General features: G+C 60.4%; 1 protein-coding gene across 4 annotated transcripts; it reads right to left on the reverse strand.

The window, feature by feature from the left end:
• Window positions 1–73: 73 nt before the first annotated feature.
• CELSR2 (cadherin EGF LAG seven-pass G-type receptor 2) lies at window positions 74–24,961 on the reverse strand. Of its 4 annotated transcripts, none has more exons than XM_032361359.1 (34): window positions 21,475–24,961; window positions 16,325–16,972; window positions 14,272–14,494; window positions 13,729–13,844; window positions 13,458–13,546; window positions 12,911–13,068; window positions 12,370–12,533; window positions 12,093–12,218; window positions 11,563–11,729; window positions 10,982–11,269; window positions 10,724–10,898; window positions 10,350–10,491; window positions 10,062–10,182; window positions 9,260–9,443; window positions 8,983–9,084; window positions 8,174–8,268; window positions 7,754–7,963; window positions 7,104–7,287; window positions 6,868–6,996; window positions 6,601–6,781; window positions 6,274–6,441; window positions 6,060–6,186; window positions 5,733–5,933; window positions 5,244–5,418; window positions 4,845–4,957; window positions 4,617–4,696; window positions 4,397–4,523; window positions 4,186–4,308; window positions 3,460–3,587; window positions 3,137–3,225; window positions 2,836–3,030; window positions 2,537–2,707; window positions 2,155–2,389; window positions 74–1,428 (listed from the first exon to the last, which is right to left on the reverse strand). In XM_032361359.1, the coding sequence occupies exons 1-34, from the start codon at window positions 24,797–24,799 to the stop codon at window positions 1,422–1,424; spliced, it is 8,766 nt and encodes a 2,921-aa protein (XP_032217250.1). In that variant the 5' UTR covers window positions 24,800–24,961; the 3' UTR covers window positions 74–1,421. The 4 variants fall into 4 exon arrangements, with proteins under 4 accessions (XP_032217250.1, XP_032217249.1, XP_032217247.1 ...); XM_032361358.1 differs by having other exon boundaries at window positions 74–1,684; XM_032361356.1 differs by having other exon boundaries at window positions 74–1,826.
• Window positions 24,962–25,475: the final 514 nt, after the last annotated feature.

A 25,475-nucleotide genomic window follows, 5' to 3' on the forward strand; every position in this document is an offset into this window, starting at 1 on the left:
CCACGGCCCTGCCTGCTCGTGTTTTCCAGAGCCTCGCTCAGGAAGCACAGGGCACCCCACAGAAACAAGATGATGGTGCTCAACCCGCACAGAACGACAGTTTATTCAGTGGTATGGGGAAATGAAAAAAACAAACACAAAACCCTACTGTATTTACAGTAACAATCAAACTGTACAATCTGATGGTTAGTATCAAGTTAGCATCCAGCATCTTTGTATTTTTTAAGTCAAGTCATCAGTAGTTAAAAACCAGTTAAATTTTTAACCCTTTGTAGGAATTGCTGAGGGGAGGGTTCAGGGGGAGAATCCATGGCAGAAAAACCGAGCAACCAGCCTTACACGTGAGAGACAGGAACATTTTTTTTTTTCCCACCCATAGCCTCTTTCTAGCCACCTGCTCCAGAAGAAAGTCAGTGACAAGTGGGGAATACATGCTCAGCGTACACGGTAACTCAAATGAACAGTGGTTGGCAAAACTGGGGTGGCAGGAGGAGCGGAGGCAAGAGATGAGAGCCTGGAGCGAGGGAAAGGGCCTCAACCCCCCCACGCCAGGAATGCTGGGCACCCACCTGACCTGTCATGGCCACATCAGACCCCCTGGGACCGGACATGAACCCATCCCAACATAAAAAGCAAATAAATAAAAATATATATTAACTCTCTCTTCGCAGGGAGCTGAGGATGGGCGTGGCAGAAGGGGAAGAAAGAGGAACAGGACCTGGTCCTTTGAAGAAGAGAGCCAATTCCGAAAAGGGGTTAAAAATAGAACACATCTCGGAGGCCACAGTAATCAGACAAAATGGGATTTGTCTGATCTTGCGGGGATGGCTGTGTGGACACCAGAACCCGGACTTGAGACCTGTGCTTGAGACTTCTGGGGGCAACTGAGCCAGCCCTGGCCTTACTCTTCCTCCCTGTCCCACCCACACCACAGCAAAGAAGCGCAACTGAACATGTGACTGGCCTTCCCCGGGTGGGTCAGGCAGGGAAATGAAGCACTTTTGGGTCAGCGAACTGAGCAAACGCCTGGGCTGTAGCACATGGCCAGAGTCCAGGGAAAGGAGAGGGGCTGGGGTGGCCCGGCCTCCACCCAGGGGCACGGGTTCCCCTCAAAATGTGTTCATGCAGCATTTGGGGGTCCGGGGGCACGGAGTCCTTCTGCCCCCTCTCCGGACGGGGCTTTTTCAGTTCCTGGGAGGGGCAGCACAGGCAGGGTGAGGAGTGCCCTTGTCTTTGATGCCCTCACCACACTGAGGCCCGCCGGGGTGCAGCCGGCAGGGCTCGATGCCCTGGGCGCATGTGGCTTTGTCCTTTCCTTTTGGTGATGGCAAATGAGGGGCAGGCCCCCCGAGAGTCCCTCTCCTCCCAGAGGCACAGCAGATGGGAAACTGAGGAGAGGCTGGGAAGTATCCTGGGAGGTCCTATCCTCTTTGGGAAGGGAAAGGGGAGTCAGTTTCCAGCATATAAAAAAAATTAATCCCTGAAGTCATGAAGAGTGGAGATCCTTTTTTAAATTCTTTTTTTCCTCTTTTCTGAAAAACTTTGTCTTGGAGATGTTGGCCCCAGGGGTCCAAAGTGCAGTGAAAGGGATGGTGGGGGAGGGAGTTGGCACTAGATGGCCTTGGGTGGGGTGGGTGCCCCTCCCGGCAAGGCCCAGGCTCCTCAGATGGACGTTTCGTCGCTGCTGCGGGCAGGCGGTGGGGAGCAGGGGCAGGATAAAGCACAAGACAGGAGTGGGGCATGAGTGCAGCTGGGGAAGGTAAAGGAGCCGCAGGGTGTAGGAACCACCGGCCCAGGGTTAATGCAGGAAGTTAAAGAAGAGAAATCTGGAGAGGCAGGAAAGGAAAGTGACAGAAAAGGCAGACAGGGGGTTAGTTGGAGCAGAGAAGACAGTGAGAAGCTTCCACCAGGAGAAGGAAACAGGAAAGCAACCCCCAGCTCCCCACCCTCCCTCACTTCGCCTGATGCAGGCTGAGCTGACCCCATGGGCCCCCATGGTTTGCGGGCACGTCACAGTAAGGGAGCTGGGCTACACCAACCCATTGGTTCCCCGACTGCCGGCCACAGCAGCCTGGGGAGGCCTGGAAGTGGCTCTGAGCCCAGCCAGGGGCTCTGTGGGGCTGCCCCCTGTCCCACCCAGCCAGCCCCACTCACTCGGAGCCCGACGAGTCCTCATCCACTGTGCCTGCCTTGATACTCATGGCGATGGGCATGACCCCGTTCAGCTGCTCCTGGAGACTCTGCCGGGGAGGAGGGCGGGGAGGGGGCCCGCCCCGGCTGCCCTCGCTGGCTGAGGAGCCCCTAGAAGACCCTGTGCCTTGCTCCAGGGGTAGCCGTAAAAGGCTGCTCTTCTCACTGATGGTGGGCAGACACTTCTTCTTGAGGATGCCTGTGGGCCGGGGTGGGGGGGCAGGCGCCATGAGGAGCAGGCGATGGGTCAGGGAGCTGCCCTAGAGAGCCCTACCAGCCACAAGGGAAATGTGAAGTAGGAGGCTGCCAAATGGGGGACCATGGCAGCTGGGCATGCCCCACTCACCTTTGTGAGGTTGGGCAGAGGGGCCTGGAAGGGGGCCAAGGGACCCCTCCCGAGGCAGGACATCTCCATTCTCCCACGGGCGCTCCTCAGAGGCCCCATTGCCACTACTCTCCTTTGCTGTGGTCCCAAAGTCTCCTGGCCAGGGGGCCTTCCCGGGCCCTGGGCCCCCATCTGGTGGAGAAAGGATGTAGATAAGGCCCAGAGAAGGCAGACAACAGGGAAAGTCACCACCCCAGGAGTCCCTGGCTCTCTGCCCTCCCACTGCCCCCTCAAAGGCCACAGCCCTGGCGCTGGCCCACCCTTAGGGGTACTGTGCAAGGGCAGTCTCTCGGCGCCAGGCCCCAGCAGGCTGTCCCAGCCCGGCTCTCCAGGGAAGACGGCCCCTTCCTCCTCCTCCTCTTCCTCCTCCTCGCTGTCTGACGAGTGAGTAGAGGCATAGGAACCACTCTGGTCATCTTCCAGGGATAGGTCACTGTCAGAGTCTGTGTCAGGGTCTGGGAGACAGGGAAGAGATCAGAGCTGACCCACCCGCCTCTGCACACCCTCCGCGAAAGCCAGGCAGCTGCCCCCCGACCGGCCAGCACGAGCTTCCTTTCTCACCATGCTGCTGATCTTGACCTTCCAGGAATAGGCTGCCTGGGTCCCCCAGGCCGGGGGGCCCTTGGCCGGGGTTAAGTGTGGACTCTTCCCTGAGAAGACAAGACCATGCTGGAGGGCTCAGCCCAGCCCCTTGCCCAGTGTCCCATTCTTTTCTCTCTCTCCGGGTTCCCAGTTCCTGCCCTGTGCCCCTCCTGCTTCTAATTTAAGTTGTCATGCATGTCAGCTCCCTGTGTGCTATACGACTCCCAGCAGGTGGCTGGCCTGGCCTCCAGCCTGCGTGGTGCTCTGAGCCCCTTGCCGACACCCCGAACCCCAATGCTCACCTCAGCAAAAAGGGGATGTAGCTGGGCTGACTCTTGCCCGAGCGGCTGGCACTGTGCAGAGAGCCGGCTGAGTCTCCATAGGGCTGGTACAGCCGCCCATCCGCATAGGGGCTGGGGCAGTTGTAGGACTAAGCAGGGAACGGAGCGGTCAGTAAGTGGGGGAGCAGGATGAGACGGCCCCAGGATGGGGAATGGAAGGGCCGAGGGAGCTTGCCCTAAGGTCTACCTCTCACATGCCCAGCTCTGGAGGAGAGAGGCCCCATATCTCAGCCACACACAACCCCATATCAGGGCCTGGTAGTGGATGTAGCTCTGTGCAAGCCCCATGCACACTAAGCACCCTGGACTCAGCTCCACGAGACGGCTACCTGGTAAAAGCTGGTACTAGGAATGATCTCCCAAGAGTGGGAGACACAAAATTTACCAAGATGCTCCAGGGATTCTCAGACGTTGGGTACCCATGACTGCATCACTTGTCTTGGCCCCTTCCTGGCCTTGTTCTTCCTAGCTTCACTCCCATCTCTCTTGAGTCAAACCCTCGCCAGCCCCAAATCCTGCTCTTCCTGGGCCACACATACCATTTCCCCAGCCCTTCCTCCTCCTGAGAAAGGATATTGGAGTGCAGAAAGAGTGGGGCACAAAGCACAGAGAACGAGCTCTTTGGGGCTCCTGCCTCTTCCTCCCGGCCACAGAGCCCTCCATGTCCCTGGCCCCCGGCCCCCTCACCGAGGTCAGGGTGGACTTGGTGGTCAGTGCAGGGTCAGGGCTGGCCTTGCGGCTGCAGGCAAACTTGAGCGCTTTCCGGACCTCCTTGCTAAGCACCACGTAGGAGAGGAGGATGAAGGGGCCCTGGCAGGCAACAGGCAGCAGCTAAGTGCCCGTCTGGGCCCCCACGGCCAGATCCCACCCCCCACTTCCACAGGGCACAGCCAGGCACCTGGACACAATTGCAGGCAGCAAAGAGGTAGTGGAAGAGAAGGGTGTCACTGTTGACAGACAGCAATGCCAGCAGCCACGTGGCGCTCAGCAGCAGGAGGACGGCAAAGGAGGGCCGCAGGCCTGAGCTGGAGAGGTGGAGCTGTGAGCCCGGCCCGGAGGCCCCCTGCACCACAGCCAGCCCACTGCCCACTGCCCAGGCACCCACACCCCATACTCACACGGGGCCTTTCTTCTCGAAGCCCTGCCGCTGGGCAGCACAGGAGGCCCGGGCCGCCAGGATGTACAGAAAGACACTCATCTGGCGGGGCAGGAGATTGGGGAGGGGCATCATCAGGGGACAGACAGCTCCTACCCCACCCCACGGGGGCCCAGCAGTGGCACCACTCCTGAAGGGGACCCTGAGGACACACAAAGCCTGCTGGCCCTCAGCCCACTCTGACACCTACTGAGACTGCGAAGGCCACAGGACCAGCAAAACTCCAGATGAGCGTGTCATAGATGGACAGCCAACAGAAGTCCGGGTTCCCATAGCCCTCAGGGTCCAGGCCCACAGCTAGACCTGGGGGTACAGTGACAACAGCAGGGGAAGCAGTGGTAGGGCCTTGGGAATCAGTCAGGGGTCACGTGGGCTCACGGGGCCAGGTACAGGGGATGAAGGGCTCCACCCACCCTGTGTCCCTGCCGACCTCTCCAGGATGGGGGACCCAGCCCTTGGTGGGAAGCATCAGGGGCTGAGAGGAGGACTTGGCCTGGGGCACAGGGGCGTGGATGGAGAGAACATGGCACGAAGGTGGACCCTGGGCTTGGAAATGTAGAGCCTCAGACTGGGAATGGGGTGGCGGTACCTGTGATGAAGGCGGGCACGCCCCAGCCCAGCATGTAGTAGAAGCGCATAGGGCCAGCATTGACGTCGCGCACCTCGGTGAGCGCCCGGTACAGGTGCAGGGCCTCCAGCAAGGCCCAGGAGAAGGTGCAGAGGTACAGGAAGTGCAGCAGGATGGCAATGACTGTGCAAGCAAACTGGGGGCCCAGCCACGCCAGGTCAGTGACCAGGGCACCCCCAGGGCACAGATTCTGACTTATTAGGCAGACAGGGAGGGCCGGGGTGTTGGGTGGTGCTTTGGGAAGTGTGGGCCAGAGAGAGGTACTTCTAAGGTGCCAGGGAAGTGAGGGAGAGCTCGAGAACAGGAAACCGTGGGCTAGGTGTGGGGCTGAGCTCATCGGAGCTGCTGCTGCAGAAGCAGGGACTGGGGCAGACAGCCAGGGAGGACTCCTAGGCAGCCAGGGAGGACTGCGAGCTATGGATGGTTTCTGGGTAAGGAAAGAGGTCTTACAGGGAGGTCAGCCTGGTTGATTCCTAGGAGGAAGACCAGCTGCGCCAGGCCCAGGGCAGCAGTCAGGTTCCGTCGGATGCCATGCTGGTTGGAGCAGAGGGCACGCAGGACTGTGAGGAAGAGGAAGGCGAGCAGCAGGGCAGCCAAGGTGACCCCTAGGGCCACGTAGGTCAGTGTCTTCAGTGGCAAGATCTCCCCATTCTGCAGGGCAGGGGGGCCAGGAGAGTTAGGAAGGGCTGGGCCTGAGCATCCAGCCCAGAGCCCTGGGCCCCCACCCCTAGCTCCAAGCATGCCCCTGGCCCCCCAATTCCCCACTGGGGGTCTAACCTCCCGCCGGGACACATCCATGAGCACGGCGAAGCTCGTCATGTGGTTGCACTGGCAGCTGACATGGCTCTCGTTGCGGAAGACGACCTCACAGCCTCGGGCTGACCAGCCACCAGTGCCGCTGACCCTGTGGGAGGGGAGGCAGAGTCAGGAGATGAAGAAGGGAAGGCACCCAGGGACCTGGCTCTCTGCCCAAAGTCCAGTGCAGGCTCACAGGATGGAATGGTTCCAGAAGACACAGATGGGCTTGGTGCGTTCTTCTGTCTCCAGCAGCCTGAACTGCACGGTGACCGGCTTGTCCAGGGCTCGGGGCAGCAGCTCCTCGTCATCATGGACGCTGATACTCACCACAGGCGTGTTGATGACCGGCCGTTTGGGGACTCTGATGAGGAACAGGTAGGCATACAGTCACTAGGGCCGTCTGGTGGCTGAGGGGACACCCTGCAATGCTGGGGGATACCCCCGGCCCCGGCCTCTCTCCATGCTCCCGCACTCATCCACCCTGCATCCCCACCCCATCCTCATCTCTTCGGCCGCTCACCTCAGGCTGCGCTTGTCTGGGTCGTAGTTATGGGGCAGCAGCCCAGCCAGGGTGCGGTAGATAATGACACTGGCCACGGCCTCACCCTGGCTCAGCTCTGGGTGCCGCCGCTGACGCCGGGCCAGCTCCTCAGACTCCTGGGCCTCTCCAGGGCCCGCAGGCCGGACCATGGTTGGTGTTTCTAGGATCAGGACACTGTCCACTCAGCTGGGCCCTGCACAGACGCCCCAGCCGGGCTCCCGACCCCCACTGCAGCTCCCCACTGACCTCGAAAGACAGAATCAGGCAGAATGACCGTTGTCTCAAGGTCTGGGGGCCGTTCCCCACGCAGCGCCTCATAGCGGGGCAGCTTGGCCCCAGCAAAGTTCCCCTTGTCCAAGCGAACCACAGAGATGACTGGGGAGAGGGTCACAGTTCAGACCCTTGGCTAGGCAGGTGGGCACCCAGCCCAGCAGGCCATGCCGGGGGTTCCGTGCACAAGCCCCGCCCTGACCCAGGCTCACCAATGTTGGGCGTGATGATGGTGAAGGGGTTCAGGTAGGTGTGCCGCATGTTCTGGGCCAGCGCGCTGGCGTAGGCCTCGTAGTGCTGGAGCAGCCAGGCCGTTCCACCCTCCGTCTGCTGGATCAGCTCCCAGTGCCGCTTGTTGGCTGCGTCTAGGAGGGCGCTGCCCACCCGCAGCAGGTTCTAGGGTGGGCGTGGTCACGGTGCTATAACCCGGGGCCTTCGCCTCCCCGCCACCTGGCACACCTGTGCCTAGACCAGCCAGGGCGACCCATCCGAACCATGCCCCTCCCTCAGACCTTCTCTCCTCCTTCTGCAGCTAAGGGCTTCTGGGCCCTGGTCCTGGACCCCCACCCAGGTATTAGAGGCTGACCTCTCCCCACCGTGGCACAGTGGGCAGGGCCTCTGCTCTGAGGAGCCTGGTCATACCAGGCCCCAATACAAACAATAGCTTCTAACAGCACCTTACTAGAAAAAAGGGCTAGAAAGAGATACTCTAAATTCCACAGCTCAAGGGAGCTCCTGGAGGCCTCAGGCCAGCGGGGAGGTCCCTCCCCAAAGGCAGGATGGCCCCCAAGTTGCCCCAGGAACAGGCTCACTCACCATGACCCCCATCTAACAAGCCAGCCCTGCCCCATCCAAGCCCCACCTCGGTGAAGTGCACATCTTGTGTGGCGGACAGCCCAAAGCCCCGCTGGGCGCTCTCGTGCGCCAGCAGCCGTGTGGCCAGCTGGTAGGCCACCTTGACGTCGCTGCCAAAGTAGCCTGCTGTGTGCTGCGTGGCATTGCGCAGAAGCAGGGCCAGTCGCTGGGAGCGCCCAGAGTCCAGGCCCGATTCGTTCCGCTGCAGCCGCTCAGCCTAGGATGGAGCCAGACAGGACAGGGAGCAGAGGAGGTCAGCACAGGAGGACAGAGCTGGAACTCAGGAATAAAAGGGCCTCAGGAAAGGGGAGAAGTGCCACTCCATGTGGAGGCCCCGGGAGGCAGGGCCTCGAGTTTCAGAAGCCCCTCTCTCAAAGCCGGCAGCAGGGAGGGGAGAGAGGAGCTAGCGATGAAGAGATTGACTTACAAAGCCCTTCAGCTCTGAGAAGGTGACCGACGTGCAGTTGAAAAGGCTTGGGGGGAGCCATCCCCTGTGCTCATCACAGTGGCGCACGGCGGTCCCTGGGGGGAGGAAGCCCAGAGGGCAGGCCTCAGGAGAGATACAGGAGGCTTCCAGGACCTGCCTGAGTTCCTGGGGTCCAGCACCTCATGGGCCAGAGACAGGAATAAGCCAACAAGGGCCCTGCCCTCCTGCAGCCCAGCTCAGAAGAGGAAGACAACTCTGGAGAACACTAGAGCCCAGACCTCTGCCAGATTGGCCTGAGGGAGGACTCCAGGAGCACGGGGTGTGTGTTCTCAAGACCCCAGCATCGCTGCCCCTATGCTGCCATCAGTCTGGGCTCCCTGCCGCTCTCTGCTTATGAACTCTGATCATCATTGATCCAAGGACCAGCACCAACCCCCATCCTGGGGGGGGGGGGGTGTCTTACACCCAACAGCCCCTAATCCCCAGAATGGCTTCCTTGTGAGTGGCAAGACTCCCATTCCAGGACGTGAGCTGCAGATGGGAACGCTGTTTGATTCCTCTTTGAATCTCTAGAATCCATCCCCATGGCAGGCATGCTGCAGCTTTGTCAGCATTTTTCATAAGAGTTAAAGATAGAGGTGCCTCTCATCCCAGCAACTTTGGGAGCAGAGGAACAGAGCACCAAGGAAAGAGGGGACATGAAATCTCCAGAGAGAGATCCCAGGATTTGCAGCCAAGGGCTTCCCACCCTCATCCCAGGGATGAGAGACTGAGTCCACAGTATCACATTCTAAGCTTCCAGCACCTACCAAAGGAGCCTTTGGGGCAGGGGGCAGCAGCAGGCAGCCCAAAGCGGGTACGGGGCCACCAGATCCCAGCCTCGATGGCCCGTGGACAGCTGTCATAATTCACTGCAAGGAAGCACACAGGGTCACCCAGAAGCAGCTGCCCCCCGGAGCTGTGCTCGGGCTTCCAGCCCTCCCTCAGCAGTCTCAGGCCTGCAACCAGCCCCTGCTCCTGGCCTCCCTGGCATGCTGAGACCTGGCACACAGCAGGAGAGCCACCGACCCATCGTGGGAATCCTACCTTCACAGCCATTGGTGGTGACCTCAGCAAAGGGGTTGTCACAGCGGTCACACTGGCGCCCAATGACGCCTGGCTTGCATGGACACTGGCCATCCTCGGGGTCACAGACGCGGGACAAAGAGCCCGTGGGGTAGCAGTCACAGAGGAGGCAGGTGGGGCTGCCCGGGGGCCGATAGTGGTTCTCCTGAGAGGGAGGACAGACAACATGGATCACTGGCTCAGGCTCTGTCTCTCCAGGATACTCACGGGTCTTTTAGGCTGTGGCCCCGCTAGAGAGAGGCTTGCTGACTTTAGGTCCCCTCAGGAGTGGTATTCAAAATATTTAGGGGCCCCTGGGTGGCTCAGTCAGTTAAGTGTCTGCCTTCAGCTCACATTATGATCCCAAGGTCCTGGAATCAAGCCCCACATCGGGCTCCCTGCTCAGCAGGAGCCTGCTTCTCCCTCTGTCCCTACCCCTACTCCTGTCCACACAGGCTCACTCTCATACACTCGCTCTCTCTCTTGCAAAAACAAAATCATTTAAAAAAAAATTTAACTAGTAAAAATTTGCAGGGTAGCTCATCAATAAGACACCACCAGTCAGAGTGGGCTGCAAACAGCCAGTACAGCTGGCCTAGAGCTCCATGGTAAAGTACAGGTCTCGGGTCCCCCCCAAACAGCAGACACAGAAGAGCACGTGGCCAACTGTATCCCCCATCATAGCAAGAGCACACAGCCCTGAGCTCTCTGTGGGAAGGCTTTCCCCACTGCCTCCCCTCACAGGCCCAAACGGCCATGTGGAGGCCCAGGTCAGGGCAATCACCTTGCAGTGGCACTCGCCGCTTGTCTTGTTGCAGTCTGGGTCGAAGCCTTTGCTGACGTCACAGTTGCATGGGCCACACGTGGGGTGTCCCCACCAGCCTCGGGGGCAAGGTTGGTCAATCCTGCAGAGAGAGGCCCAGGCAGACATGAGCTCCCTCTGCCATGCCTGCCTGCTGCAGCCTCGTGTGACCCTCTGATGGTGGCTGTAGCTCAACCCAGTTCCTAGTGCTCTAAGGGGAACACCCCCCCTACCTTAGGGACAGGCTGCTGCACTTCTGGGTCCACTCACCTGGTCTCACAATATGGCCCAAGGTAATTTTGGGGACACTCGCAGGTGTAGCCATGGGGGGCGCTGGGCTTTCGGATACACACAGACTGATGCTCACATGGGTTCAGGTCACACACATTAGTACAGTTGTCACCATAGTAACCTAGGATCGTAAAGATGACAGAGGGTCAATCCCTACCCTTCCCTGGCACTTCGTTTAAACCTGCCCTCACTCTGCCACCTTCCACTTGTGAACCCTACAGGTTGGCCACAGCTTTGTAGTGCAGGAGACACGGCTCAGAGAGGTCATGTGATTGGCTTTGGGTCACACAGCAGAGCTGAAGTCAGACCCCAGGACGTGCCCACCTGCTCATTTCCCCGGGCCCCTGGCACACCTGGATCACAGCTGCAGGAATAGCTGTCCCAGTCATCACTGCAGTAGCTGTTGGCAGGACACGGGTTCGAGTCACAAGGGTCTGGCAGGCTGCAGCCTGGCTCCACATTGATGCTCTCCCCGCGGCTAGGGTCCAGACCGCTAACCCCCTCGGGCGTCTCGCTTACCCTCACGCCCTGGGAGGGACACAAGCAATGTTGGCCCTCCATGAAGCGGGCCTCCTGATGGAGAGGAGGGGAAGACAGAGGAGGCCACCCACCTGCAGACAGCCCCGGAAGCCGCGGGTCACGCCACCGGCCGGCCCCGGCACTCCCCCGACGGTAATGTTGCTCAGGTGCAGCCCATGCAGCCGGGGCCCGAGGTTGCCCTCTGCCCGCTGCTGCCCATAGTCGAAGGACAGGATGGCATGGCCGGGGCCCCCACTGGCTCCTAGTGCCAGCTGTGCATGGTGCCAGTCGCCGTCATTGGCCCGGCCTGGCTCCAACCGGAGAGACGAGGCCTGCAGCCCTGTGCCCTCCACACTCAGCACCACATGGCCTTCCCTTAGCTTCACCAGAAGAGAAGAAAAAAGGGTCAGCAGCCTGCCTTCATTGGCTCTTGCAGCACACTGCCCTTCTGCTGGCCCACCAAACCCATCCTCCGGCACCACTGAGGTCCCAGAGGAAAGCGTATTATTTCCCTTGCGGCCAATAGATGGCAGCAGTGATCCAACAACTGGACGGAGCTGCTACTGGCTTGGAAAAAGGAAAGACCCCACCCAGCCCTCTAAGACAGGCCAGCCGGGGAGGCTACCCTGGCCCAGCTCAGGGCCTGCCTGCCCCCTACCCCTCCCTGCTTCACCTGCAGGGTGATGGTGCTGCGCCCCCTGGTGACAGCCTGCAGCAGGACACCGTTGGCCTGACGCGTGCGGAACATGAGGCTGAGGTGCCAGGGCTGAGAGATGGGCAGCGAGAGGCCGTGCCAGGCCACCAGGCTGCTGCCCAGGAAGCGCTGCGGGTTGGCCATTTCTGGGAAGGCAGATAAAGGCAGACTCTGAGGATGGAGTGGCCAAGTGCCCCAGGGGGTGTGATGCTCAGAGGGGCAGGCTCCGCTGGAGGTAGGGCACTGCCTCTCCCAGTGCCCACGCCCCGAGCTGGCCCCGCCCTCCAGAACATTTACCTGTCCAGGGCCCGCCCCACACTGTGCCCAGGCCTGCCTCTGACTGGGCCCTTTGTCTCCAGCGCTACCCTCTCAGGACTCTGCCCAGACACGCTTTTCCGCCCACAGCCCAGCTTGGCTGGGCCCTGCCCAGTGCCTTCCCCGACCCTGCCAGCGTTCCCAGCATTGTCGACAGCTCTCGGGCCTTGGCCGCTGCTGGCAGCCTCTCCTACCCTGGGCACAGCTCTTGCCCCCGAAGCCCAGAGGACACTCGCAGCTGAATGCGTCCCACTGGTTCACACAGGTGCCCCCGTTGTTGCAAGTACTGCTGTCACACACGTTCTTCTTGGCAGGGCAGCCTAGAAGGGAGAGAGAGGGGCTCCCTCGGGGCTCCAAACTGGAAACCTGTGGCCGGAGGGGCCTCTGAAACCCCCACCACGTCCCCATACCAGCACAGCCCTCCTTTCCACCCCAGGCTCTGGGCCTGGCCCCTGCCCCAGGCTCCCATACCAGGCACAGTGCCATTGTTGGCAATGAAGTCAGCCATGTCCACATGCCGGCTGTCCACCTGCAGGTTCCTCATGCAGCCCACAAAGTGCCGAGTGCGGACCGGAAAGCTCTCAGGCAGGTCGGGGACCCCACCCAGCAGCAGGGGCCCTGTCAGGTCCAGAGACCTGGAGAAGCAAAAATGGGGGGTCTTCCGGCTCTTCCTTCTCCCCTCTCCCTGCCACCAGGCCAGGGAGACCAAGAGCCCAAGGGTCCCTGAAGAACAGCACAGGGGAAGGGAGGCACCCCAACCTGGAGCTGCTCTCACCTCACCTCATACCCACCTTCCAAACCCTGCCCTAATCCCCTATTCTTGCCGCTTCCACCCCCCTCCCCAAACCCCTGTAGAAGGCTGAGCAGGGGCTAAGGGAAGCAAGGGGAGGGAGGGCCTTCACCTGGATTGGTTTCCATTTCCAGGCCCCCTCAGGCCCACTATCTCAACCTGCCCTCCCTACCTGGTCCCACACTGCACCCCATGCCCCAGCCCTCCCCCCACCCCACTCACTTTTTGCTGCCCCCCTGGGTGCCCTGGGCAGCACAGGAGTAGTTGCCCAAGACAGCTCCAAAGCGCAGGGCCACCCCTGTGTCACAGCCATCCACAGTCACCACAGCCACCTTCTGTTCCGATGGGCCCTGTGGGAGCCCCGTCTGCCCTAACAGTGGCTGTGGACAGAGATGGCAGACAAGGAGAACCATGAACAAGGAGCTCACAAGGTTCACGGGCCAGGCACAGAGACACCAGCACCTGCAAACACTCTTTTGTACACACGCATTTGAGTGTATACACACATGCACATTCAGTGTGCTCACAGGACCTACGTTCTTACCTGCCTTCCTCAACAGTGTCTGGAGTCCATGCCTGTCTAATAGGACATGGAGCATCGAGCACCACACAGTGGTAAAAGGGGAACGGCCCAGCCCACCCATCTCCTTCCCTTTCAGCCAGAAGTGCCATGACCAGCCGCCCAGCCCCTAGATAAAGCACCACCTCAGTCTGAACACCTGAGGCAAGGACAGAAGCTACTGACTCCCTGACCCCCTCCGACACCCACCTTATTGTAGTACTTCAGCTGCACCGTGTGCCACTGGCCATCACTGACCCCTCCAGGAACGAATGGGGACACGGTGGTGGTCGACTCCCCTGGGGAAAGGACCCAGGTGAGCTGGGACAGCAGATGAGGGCTGGGAATGGGGAGGGTATGCTCATGGTTGGGACCGGACCCAGGTTTGGCTGGGGGGAGGTGTGTGTGTGACTTGGGATCAGGGGCCAAGACACCTAGGGCCTTTGGGAGATGGACAAGGACGTGCGGCAAACGGGGTCACCTGCAGAGAAGGTGAGCTGGACCTGCTCCTGGATCACCTCGAGGGCCACAAAGTCATGCTTCTCGTTGAAGCGTCCGTTGTATAACAGCAGCCCGTCACGCTCCTTGGTGGCGAACCTGAGCGGGAGTTGAGGGTAGGGGGCAGGGAATGGGGCACCTAGCTAATCCCAAACACTCCAGCCACCTAACTAGCCCCTGATCCTACGCAGAACCCTCTAAAGGGCTGACACTGTGGCCCTTGGCTCCATGGGCCTTGGAGCTCAAGTGTGGACGATGAGCCCACACCGGATCTGAAACCAGACCCCTGACCCCATGGCTCCCCACCCTTGAAAGTGGGTAGGAGGAGCAGTCAGTGACCCGGGTGGGTGAGGAAGGGCTGCTGGCACAGTGCACAGGCAACTCAAAGTGCTGACCTGGCTCTGCCAACAGCCTGCTCCCAGCACTTTCGCTGCCTGACCTCTTACTCTGTCTGTAGAAGGGGAGACACCCCAGGCTCCCACCACACTCCCTCACCGCCCCCCCCACCCAGTGCCCAGCCACTCACGAGAGGGCCAGGGTGAAGTGGAAGCGCTGGCGCAGGCCACGGAAGGTGATGAAGGAGCGGGCAGGGAAGCTGCGTGTGGTCACTTGGCAGTAGGGCTTCTCGAAGTCTCCAGACGGGCAGTCGCACTTGAAGCCACCCACCAGCAGGTTGACGCAGGTGCCCCCATTCTTGCAGACACCTGGCGTGCAACGGCCTGAGCGGGCACTCACCTCACAGTGCTCACCTGGGCAGGGGAAAAGGCAGGGTAATAACCAAGTGCCCGCGAGAAGGTGGAGGGGAACTGGGATGCCTCCCTGGGGCCTAGCCATAGCTCCGTCAACACTCCCAAGTTCTCCCAAGCATCCTCACCACCCTCCCCTATACCGCTGCCCTGCAAGTTCTTGGAGCTCCCAGGCCCTTCTGTACTCCTATTTGGGGCTCAAGCGCACAGGTCTGCCGGGTCCCCTGGTCAGAAGGCCCAAGTCCTAGTAAGCCTCTGGTGTCACAGCTACTGAGCAAGCTGGGGGGTGTTCTGTTCCCACAGGGGTGAATGTGCCTGAAGGAAAGAGCCTGCAGGACACCAGGGCTGGCGCCGAAACCTCTTCCTCCCTCCCTCCCTCCCACTGGTGCTTTTGTCCCTGTCAGGCGCCAAGATCAGTATCCCCACTGCGGATGAGACTAGGCTTCCACTTGGATTGTCAGAGTTCTGGGTGGAGAGGGGGGGTAGTTGGGGGTGTGTGAAGCTGGGGACTCTCAGGAATGGGGCAGAGAACTCCCACCCTGGGCCCTGGGGTCCAGACTGAGGCCCTCTGTGCACTTGGGAGATGCGACAGAGGGGGGAACGGAGCCTTGGGAGCAGACCAGGATTTTAGTAGAGGAGCTGAAAATTCCAACAACATCAGATGGAAAATCCACCCCTTTCTCTCCCTCCCCATTCCCAGATTCTAGAGATAGGTTCTCAGCTCCTGTGCCTAGTGACTGGCTCTTGTTTCCATGGCAACTGTTGTTCGCCTACTCTAAGCCCCCCTCCCCATCCTCTTGGACAAAGACTCCCCTCCCATCCCCCAAGCCCTCCCCTTCCTTCCACCCCCACCCACAGCAGCAGCTGAGAGGAGTCAAGTCTGGCAAGTTCTGGGCAGGAAGATGCAGCAGGGAAGGCGGTGGGGTCTGCCTGCCACTGCTGGCGGAGCCAGTGGGCATGGCTGTGAAGGAGAAAGAATAAGGCCTAACCATCTAGGAAGGAAAGGCCCAAGGAGGAGAGGAGAAGGGGGTGTCCTGAGGAGAAGCAGGATCCTGCAGGGGCAGGAGCACAAAGCAGAGTCAGTGAGCCTACCGGGGAGAGGCTGGGGAGGGGATGTGTAAAGACCCAGGTCACAGGCCCACAGGAAGGCCTCACCCTTCTTCCAGCACCTGGGCAGGAGTGGAGCTCTTCTGCTCAGGGTCACTCAGGTACAACGACTTTCTGAAACAATCCTGCCCTGCACCCAAACCCCTCCAGTTTCTTCTATGCCATCCCCTCAAGGCAGGAAACTTGGATTGTCAGCTTATAGCCCAAAAGGTGACTCTCAGCAATGGCGGAGACCAGGCCCAGGCCCCGCTTCAGGGCTAGTTAAGCTGTGGGGTGAGACTCAGAACAAGTCACCTGATGCCAGGGGTCTCTTAAATCACAGCCAACACCTTCCAAAGACTAGCTCTTTACATGTATTAAGTTAATTAAATTAATCCTTACAACCGTGTTATGATGTAAGTAGATTCATTATCTCTATTTGAAAATAACTGAGACACAGACAGATTTAGTAATTTGCCCAAGGTCGTGGCAAAGCTGAGATACAAACCCAAGCGGGCTGCGTCTAGAGCTGGTGCTGGCCTCACTTGCACTGCTTGAGATGGGGGGTGGAAGGCGAACTCTGAGAAGAAGGGCTCCCCCCCACTCCTTTCTCCCCAACAGGTGTAGAAAAGCAATTCAGATCTGCCTAGGGCCAGGGTAACCTCTACCTTAGGAGGCTGCCCGGCCCTAGGCCAGGTCTGCGCCTGCGCTCTGGTGTCAGCCCTGCAGGCCCCGCCCCCAGCTCACCTGTGTAGCCGTCGCGGCAGAGGCAGGTGTAGCCGCCCTCACGGCTGCGGCAGCGCCCGTGGGGCCCGCACGGCCGTGAGTAGCAGAGATCCACCTCAGTCTCGCAGTAGTCTCCCGTGAAGCCAGGCGGGCAGCGGCAGCGCAGACCTCCGACAGGGTGGATGGGCCGGAAGAGCACGGAGGAGGAGGCGATGAAGGGCGCGGAGGAGTCAAAGCGCAGCACCGACACACAGCGCATGTAGTTCTCGCAGGGCTCGCGCAGGCAGATGTTGTCGTCGAAGGGCAGCACGCGCTGTGCCGAGATGGCCGTGAGCAGGCTGCGGTTGAGGTACAGGCGCTCCTGCAGGTCCTCAGAGGGCAGAAAGGGCGGCCCGCCTCCGGGCCCCGGCGGCTGGCCCACGGACAGGCTGACATTGAGGATGTGGCCGCCAGGGGCATCGGTGTCCCGCTGCACGTTGAAGACCACCACGTGGTCTGGGGGGGTGGCCAGCGTGGCCGCCACCGCCTGGATAAAGAGCCCCAGTAGGGGGGAGAGGAAGCGCTCTGGCGACATGTCCTCTAGGCGCAGTGTGATGCTGTGTGTGAGCATCTCATCCGTGATGATGGTGACACGCAGTGCACACTGGGCGGTCACACTGTGCACGCCGTCTGCAGAGAAACGCCATGGGTCAGTACCTGACGTGGAGCTGGGGAGGGCGGGGATGCCAAGCCATAGACCTAGCACTGGGTAGGAGCGCCCCGAGAAGGGAGGGGGAGCTAAGATCTAGCCCACACACCCCTGCATTGCTCAGTTGCCACAATGGACTCCCTTTTCTAATCGGCAAAAGGGGCCCAAGAAACTACATGTATGTCACCTGTAGACAAGTCACACCTTGAGGGATCAGCCCCCACAGACACTTAGAGGGAGTTGATTTTCAGAAGTTCTCTTTGCATACTTTCCCAAAACCCTCCGTTGTGAAGAATGGTGCATTTTTTAATGTTTGTGCACCTTTTCCTTGCCCAAGCTGTGAGTCTGGCTCCCTTATACCAGATTGGGCTTCCCTGCACAAGAACCCGATTTTGCCGATGTCTTACCTTTCTATAGGGCCCAGAGCACCACGAGATATCCACAAAATCATCCTACCCCCTCCGCCTCTATATCTCAACACTACCATACCCCTGACCCTGTCTGTGCTCCCTCCTCCCCCACCAAAGCAGAGTGGGGGGTGAACTGGGTCAGTGGGCCACCCAGTCCCCCTCCCACTGAGCCCCATAGCTGCTTGGGCGCAGGCCTACTATCCCCATAGCAACGCCCCACACAAAGCATTCTTCCTGCCCAACTCTCCAGGCTGCCGAAGATAGCCCGGGGCGGGGGGCTCACCCCAGGAAATCCAGCTGAGCCACCTACCAGAGGCTGCAGCACCCGTTGCCTGATGCTGTGAGGGATCTGGGGGGCAGTGATGACAGGGTTGGGCAGCTGTCCAATCTGAAAGCCCAGAAGAGCCCCACTAGGCTGATCCCTCCTCTGGCCGTGGGCCTCCAACTATTCATCGCCCACTTGGCTCACACATCGTACCCGAATGCCTGCCACACCTGTGGGCCACACACTCACTTATAAACAGCCAGGTGCTAACACACTCTAGTGTCTCACTCCACCCACACTCTAAGCCCAGAAATTCCGTACACACCTGAATGCACATATACATGGCAGTGGATTTTGTTTAGCTCTGAAATGAAAGCTGGAAGCCAGTGGGGAGGGGGAAATGGCTTGGCTCTAAAGGGTATTCATGTTTTTGTTTATTACAATGTCCTACACATAGTAGGTGTTTAGTAAATAATGAGATGTTGATGGCTCCATAGTGAAGAAATGGTCTTTAAAATACAGTGGGGTGAGGACAGGGGGGCGCCTGGGTGGCTCAGTCATTAGCATCTACCTTTGGCTCAGGTCATGGTCCCAAGGTCCTGGGTTCGAGCCCCACATAGGGCTCCTGGCTCAGAGGGAAGTGTGCTTCTCCCTCTACCTCTCCCCGCAACTTGTGCTCCCTCTGTCTCATTCTCTCTCAAATAAATAAAATCTTTTTAAAAAATAAAAAATAAAGCACAGCAGGGGTCCCAAGTTGATGTTGAAAAGGGCTCCCTGGCAGGAACGGGTCAGGAGATGGTGTTTCTGGGGTGGGGTGGGAGTGAGAGAGGAACCTGGGAATAGATTCTGCTTCTATGCCACACCTATTTGAGGTGGCTAACTACCCCAGGCAGCTCAGTTGAGCCTGGGAAGGCTGAAGGCAGAGACCCATCTAAGCCCCGTTCTCAGTCCACCCACCTGCCCTCCAGCCTCATCACCTGAGACTGCCGAAGCCCACCAGCTCTCGCCAGCAAGCTTGCTTGTCATTACCCACTCCTGCTCCTCCCATTCCTGTCTACAGCCACCAAACATTCTGTGCCTTCCCACCTAGCCTACCCAGATACCACGCCACAGTCCTCCTACTTCTCTCACCAACCCAAGTTCACCTACTTTAGGAAGCCTGCCCAGATCGATGACCTCAGGCTCTTCTTCCCTCCTTTCAGACTACCCTGTACTGGGGTATGGAGCTGGCACAGGCCTCTTGTGTGCTTGGTGCCTCTGCCCATTGATTCCTTGATGGGATAGTCCCTCCAGGCAGAAAGTGGCCCAAGAGTCCACACAGTGCCCCTAACTGATTAGGGAAGGGAGGAGGCAGTCAAAGCCCATGAATGAGAGAAACCTCACTAGCACTCAGCGCTGAGAACAAGCGCTCCTCCCTGTGCCTCCCCTCGGCAGTCCCAGGCCCCGCCCATGCCCCTCACCCAATGTGTCTCGTTGCTTCCCATCTGGTCTACCATCTGTGGCCACCTGCCCCCTCCTCTGTGGTCCCCCATCCCCAGCAATCAACGTACTGCTCAATCCTTGCTCTTTGTTCCGCTCCCCTGCCTTGACCTGGGTCACCAGGTGCCCAGGCAAGGTGGGAAGAGGGGCCCCAGGTCCCAGACTGTGGGAGAATCAGACTCCAAGCCTCTCTCCCCTGGCAGATGTGCCAGAGGAAGCTGTAGGCCTGGATAGGGTCTGCTGCTCTGGGAGCTGACTGGACCGTGCACGGGAGCTCCTGTGTGTCCCAGGAGAGTAAGAAAGAGGCAGGGAGAACTGGGGCTTCAGGAGAGCCGTCCAGCCAGAGCTGGGGCAGCGTCAGCCCCAGGGAACAAGAGAGGGGGAAGGCAGAGAGGCACAAACGTGGAGACTGAACAGGGGAAAACAAAGATCCAGGAAAAAAGCCAGCAACGGAGAAACTGGGAAAGGAGAGAGCCACACAGATCAGGAGAAGGCCACAGAGAGGGGCAGAGCAGGAGGGCCCCTATGGGCAGGGGCAGGGGCAGGGGCGGGAAAGAAAGAGAGACAAAGAACAAGAGAAGGGAAACAAAGAGGCAGTGGGAGTCAATTCCCCCTCACCCCAGCCTCCCTGAACTTTAGGGTTGCCGTGGTGACTGCCTCCAAGGGTCAGGGCCGAGGGGACAGGATGGGGCCGGGGCTAGAGGGCCAGCCTGAGGCCTTCCCTCCTGTTCTAGGGGAGCTGTCGTCAGGAGCTCTGTCCTGGTAGGAGCCTGCAGGTTGGGCGGGGCCTCCTCAGTGTCCTGCTACTCTCACCTAGGACAGGCTGTGGGGAGGACAAGAGGAAAGGCCCCTTCTTTTCCATCCCTCCCTGCTGCTTACTTCTCCCAGCACAGAGAAGGATAAAAGATCCAGGAACTCCAGCCCTTCACTTGCTCCTGGAGGGAAACTGAAGCTTCAAGAGGCACAGAACCTTGTCCATGACCTCTAAAAGCTCACATGCCTGGGTTCCCAGGGCCACCTGAGGAGTGGGGCAGGGGAGGCACCTGTCCGGGAAGGACCCAGAGCGGGGAGGGGGCTGAACCACACCCTGCATCCCACATGCCTCTCATTCCCCTCCAGGCCCAGACTCTCTGGGGTGACAGGAGTGCCAGACTCTTCTCTTCTATCCCTCCCTGATGTGTCTGGAGTGGGGTACCCTGGCCCACCCATCTGCGGGGTGCCCGTGGTTCCCAAGCTTGGGGAAGGGACTCAGCAACCTGGGGCTGGCCCCCTCCTTGCCACTCCCCATAGCTGACGGAGAAGACAGAATGCCGCCCCCACTCAACTCTCCTCCCCCAGTCCTCTGTCCAGGGAGTCTGCAGGCTGAGCGCTTGGCCAAGCAGCAGGAATGCCCAGCCTGGGTCCTGGCCAGGCTCCCACGCCCCAGGACTCTATTCTTTCCCCACCGGAGCAGGGGGCTCTACCCTCAAAGGCCACCAGTCCCTTTGCTCATCCTGGTCCCACACCCCATTCCCTGAGCCCAGACTGGTCACGGCCAGCAAAGAAGGCCCAGCATCCCCAAAACAGCTTGTGGGGTGGCAAGGGGGCCCAGGAGGTCTCAGCCTGCCCCTGGCTTCACTGCAGCCCCTCCCCCAAGCTGGACCCCAAACGGTGGCCTCTGACAGTGGGGTCTGTTTGGACAGAGACAATAAGCTCTGGCTTCACTTCCTGCTGGAGCTCTGAAGGGGTAGCCAGGCCAGGCTCTTTCTGCCTGGAGGGAAAAGAATGCACTAGACAAAGTCCCCCTCAGCCAGTCTGGGGCTCAGCCGGGAGCCAGAAGGGGCCAGAAGAGGCCCGACTGCGGGGTCCTGACCCCTTGGCGGCAACCCTGTGCCCCAGCGCCCTCCGCTCTGTCAGAAGGCTGTTATGAGATCACAGGAATACCCTGCCAGGCATGAAGGGGTGCTGAGGGGGCGGCTTACCTCCCCCTCCCACACACACACACTACAGCCTTCTCTACCCCTCCCCCAGCTCTCCTGGCCCCCCAGTTCTCCACGCGCCTTTTTTCACAATCTTGGCAGCCGTAGCTAGGGCAGCCTTGCAGCACTTCCCCGCCACGTCACACAGTGGTAGGCAGGGGGCAGCCAACCAAAGCAGCCCAGCCCAGCCCAGCCTGGGGCGGCAGGCGGGGCCCTAGGATTCCTAGGGCTCCTTCCCAAGCTGCTCTGGCCCCTCAACCTCTGTGCCAGGCACTGGGCAGAGAGGCAGGTCAGCAGTTCCTCATTGGACAGCTGCCCAGGCCCTCCCCCAGGGGTCACCCCCACCCGATGCCACCTGGGCCCTTCCTTACCTGACACCAGCACACTCATGATGGCCTCCAGAGGACGGTTGTTGTCCAGTGCCCGGCTCAGCCTCAGCTCGCCTGTGGAGGCATTGAGCAGGACCAGGCTGAGTTCATTCCCCCGCTCAAAACTGTAGGTCAGGCTGTCTGAAATGTCAGGGTCATGGGCAGGCACGCGGCCAATGGCACCCCCAGGGAAACTGCTTGAACGGTTGGTGACGTAGTTGTTGAAAAGGATCTCAAAGTTGCCCAGCACGGGTGGGTTGTCATTGCGGTCAAGTAGGCGGACGTGGACTGTGGCCCGGCTCACCAGGGGAGCCGACGTGGCCTGGATGACCAGGATGTATTCGGGCCGGTCCTCATAGTCCAAGTCCACCAAGGCAGTCAATTCCCCAGAGAAGATGTCCAGCTGGAAGACCTCAGGGATGTTGCCCTCCACGATCTGGTACATGATCTGGGCATTGGTGCCTTCGTCGGGGTCAGTGGCTGTGACGCGGGCCACAGCCAGGCCAATGGGGCTGTTCTCTTCCACGAACACGTCAAACTCGTCCTGCTCGAAGACAGGTGGATTGTCATTCACATCCAACACGGTGACCGTCACTTCCATGGGCGTGCGGGCTGGAGGCATCCCCTTGTCTACCGCATATGCCCGCAAAACGTACTGGGCCACATTCTCACGGTCTAGCCTCCGAAGGGTTCTCACGATGCCTGACGTGGACTCTACGATGAAATCACCATCTCCATCATCGCCCCCTTGGAAGGTGTAGAAGACCCTGCCATTAAGGCCAGAGTCACGGTCAGTGGCTGAGATCTGCAGGACACTGGTGAAGGGGGGCACATCCTCATAGACACTGCCCTGGTAGGAGTCACGCAGGAACTGTGGGGCGTTGTCATTCACATCATTCACCAGGATCTCCAGGTAGGTGGTGTCAGACTTCTGGGGGATGCCATTGTCGCGGGCGGTGATGGCCAGGGTATAGGACACTTGGTCCTCATAGTCTAACTCAGCCTGGGTGGTGACAGCCCCTGTGTCGGCATCAATGCGGAACTGGGGGATGCTATCCTCCATAAAGTAGGTGATGCGGGCATTCTCACCTGTGTCCTCATCCGTGGCGCTGATAAGCACCACCGTGGTGCCAGCGGGCCGGTCCTCATTGACGTTCACTGTATAGTGGGAGCTCTGAAAGACCGGACGATGGGTGTTGGCATCTGTGACATTCACTACCACCTGTGCCGTGTCCTGCCGCGTGCCGTCAGATGCTGTGACCGCTAGTACATATTGCCGCTCAAGTTTGTAGTCCAACGGCAGGGCAAGTGACACCAGACCACCACCACTCTGGCTGGTGATGGAAAAGCGGTTGCGGGTATTGCCACTGGTGATCTGGTAGGTGATGACACTGTGGGCATCACGGTCCACAGCCGACACTGTCACCACGCTGGTGCCCACGGCCGCATCCTCATTGAGTCTCACAGTGTACTCTGGTTGGGTGAAGGTGGGGTTGTTGTCATTGACATCTAGGATGGTCACGCTGACACTGGCTGAAGCAGTGAGCATTGGGGTGCCATGGTCCCGGGCTTCTACCCCAAAGCTATAGAAATCCACCTCTTCCCGGTCCAGCTCAGCTGCGACAGAGATCCAGCCCGTGCCATTGTTGATGGCAAAGGGGAAGTCATGTCCAACCCCAGCAAGGCGGTATTCCAGGCGGGCATTGTCACCTGCGTCAGCGTCGATGGCTTGGACATGGAGAACCAGGTAGCCTAAGGGGACACTCTCCAGCACAGTAGCCTGGAAGGGTGTGCTGACAAAGATAGGGGCATTGTCATTGATATCCAGGACTTGCACTGTCACTAGGCCAGAGACATTGGAGAGCGGGGGGCGGCCGCCATCTTGTGCCCGAACCCGGAGGGTATACTCCTTGGTTGTCTCATAGTCAAGAGGGCTCACCACGTCCAGAGCCCCAGTCTGGGCATCCAGATAGAATTGTCCCCGAGCATTGCCACTCATGATGCTATAGTGCACCAGAGCATTACTGCCCTTGTCTCTATCCGAGGCTGTGACGCGGAGTACTGGAGCCCCCGGGGTCACATCCTCGCGCACCTGGACCACATAGCGCTTCTCACTGAACTGAGGGGCATTGTCATTGTCATCCTCCACAGACAGGAACACAGCAGCCGTGGCGCTCCGTGGTCCCGGGTCCCGACCCTGGTCGCTTGCCTCCACTGTCAACTGATAGGATTCTACCTCTTCCCTATCCACGGGGCCACGGGTTCGGATCACCCCAGAGCGAGGGTCAATCTCAAAGACTTCTGAGGGGCTGCCGCCAGGCCCCTCCAACAAGCGGTACAGAATATTGGCATTGGGAGGGGCATCACCGTCTGTAGCTCTGACAGTGAGCACCTCATAGCCAACCTCCAGGTTCTCCCTGAGGCTCTCCTTGTATTCCTGCTGCTCAAAAACAGGGTCATGATCATTGGTGTCTGTCACCAAAATGGTGAGTGTGGCCAGAGCACTGCGTCGGGGCATGCCGTGATCCTGCGCCGTGACCCTGAAGACGTGGGTGCTCTTGGTCTCCCGATCCAGCTCTTCCGCCGTGGTTACAGCGCCGGTGATTGGGTCCAGAGAGAAGAAATGTTTGGAGCGGCTATCAAAGAGGGCATCCATGGTATACTCAAGACGGCCTGCCTCACCCTCATCTGGGTCAATGGCCCGCAGGGATGCCACCGGCGTTCCAGCTGGCTGGTTCTCAGGCACTGTGGCCTGGTAGCTGGGGGGCTGGAACTGGGGGGCTGTATTCACATTCCTTTTCCAACGCCCGCCCATGGACTCTTCTGTTGACCTTTCCCCTGCCCTGAGCCCTGGGGTCTGCATCAGCTTGCAGGACTGGCATCTCAGCCGTGGAGCCTTTAAGCACGGGTGTTCCTGGGGCAGGGTGAGCTTGCCCTGTGGGGAGAGGTGGCCTCCAATGCCCAAGAGGCGACAGCTCCATGGGCAGCCTTCAGGGGCTGGCGGCAGAGGGATGTGAGCTCCGGATTCTGGACACCAGACCCTGAGACCGTCGTGGTGGGGCACCAGGTGGCCAGTCAGCTCTGTCCCTGCATCCCTGCAGCGGCTGGTGTAGAGCCAGAGGTTGGAAGCTGAGGCTGGACAGAGCCAGCCCACGGGGGCACAGGCCCCTGAGGAGCCACGTCCCCCGGGCCCCAGGGAACGACAGGGCCCCACTTGGTCTCCCAGCAGTGGCGGCAGCAGCAGCAGCAGTAGCAGCAACAGCGGCAGCAGCAGCGGCGGCGGCGGCAGTGGCGTTGGAAGGGGGGCGCGGGCTGCCCGGCTCTGCATCTCTCCCTGCTCCCGGCCGGCCGGGTCAGCGGCGGCGGCGGCTCCTCCTCCGGCTCCAGCCGGCCCCGCCGCGCCTCATGCCCGGGCCGTGGCGCCGGTCCCCGGGGGCCACTCGAGCGCCCCTCGGGGCCTGCGCCTCGCTGCCTCGGCGGGGCCCGGCGCTTAGCCCTCCGACGCACCCGGGCTCGCACCGCTCCCGGCCCGCGCCCGGGTCACCCAGACCACCGCGGGCTGGCGCTGCGCCTCCACTTGCGCGCCCGGCTTTCGCCACCTGCGCCCGCGGGCCCCGCGCGCCCCTGGCCCTGCCGACTCCCCGAGCCCGGAGGTGCCCCCTTCGCCCCCACGGGATGGCCCACCTGCGTCCGCGTAGCTACGCACCCGGACCCCGGCCCTCCTCGACGGCCCCGCGCCGCCCGCTCGCGCCCCGCGTCCCCGCCGCGACTGCTGCTGTCGCCGCGGCCAAGGGCCCAGCCCCACGATCCCTCGCCTCCCCGGCGGGCGGGCGAGCTCTGCAGAGCGGCGGCGGCAGCCGCGGTGGCGGCAGCTCATTACCATAGACCTGCTCGCGCCGCCGCCGCCTTAAAGCGGCGACGCCAGCCGCACCGAAGGAGGTGGGCCCCACCCAGCGCCCTCCTCCGCACCGACGTTCTAGGATTCCCGCTGGCCAGACCTCCAT

This window comes from Mustela erminea, chromosome 10, assembly GCF_009829155.1.
Source record: "Mustela erminea isolate mMusErm1 chromosome 10, mMusErm1.Pri, whole genome shotgun sequence".
Lineage (NCBI taxonomy): Eukaryota > Metazoa > Chordata > Mammalia > Carnivora > Mustelidae > Mustela > Mustela erminea.

Coding starts and splice junctions, on each gene's coding strand:
- CELSR2 (XM_032361356.1), bottom strand. CDS start 24,799: ATGCAGAGCCGGGCAGCCCGCGCCCCCCTTCCAACGCCACTGCCGCCG. Junction 10,183..10,349: donor GGGCCATATTGTGAGACCAG/GTGAGTGGACCC, acceptor CTCTCTCTGCAG/GATTGACCAACCTTGCCCCC. Junction 4,697..4,844: donor CTGTGGCCTTCGCAGTCTCA/GTAGGTGTCAGA, acceptor CTGCCCCGCCAG/ATGAGTGTCTTTCTGTACAT.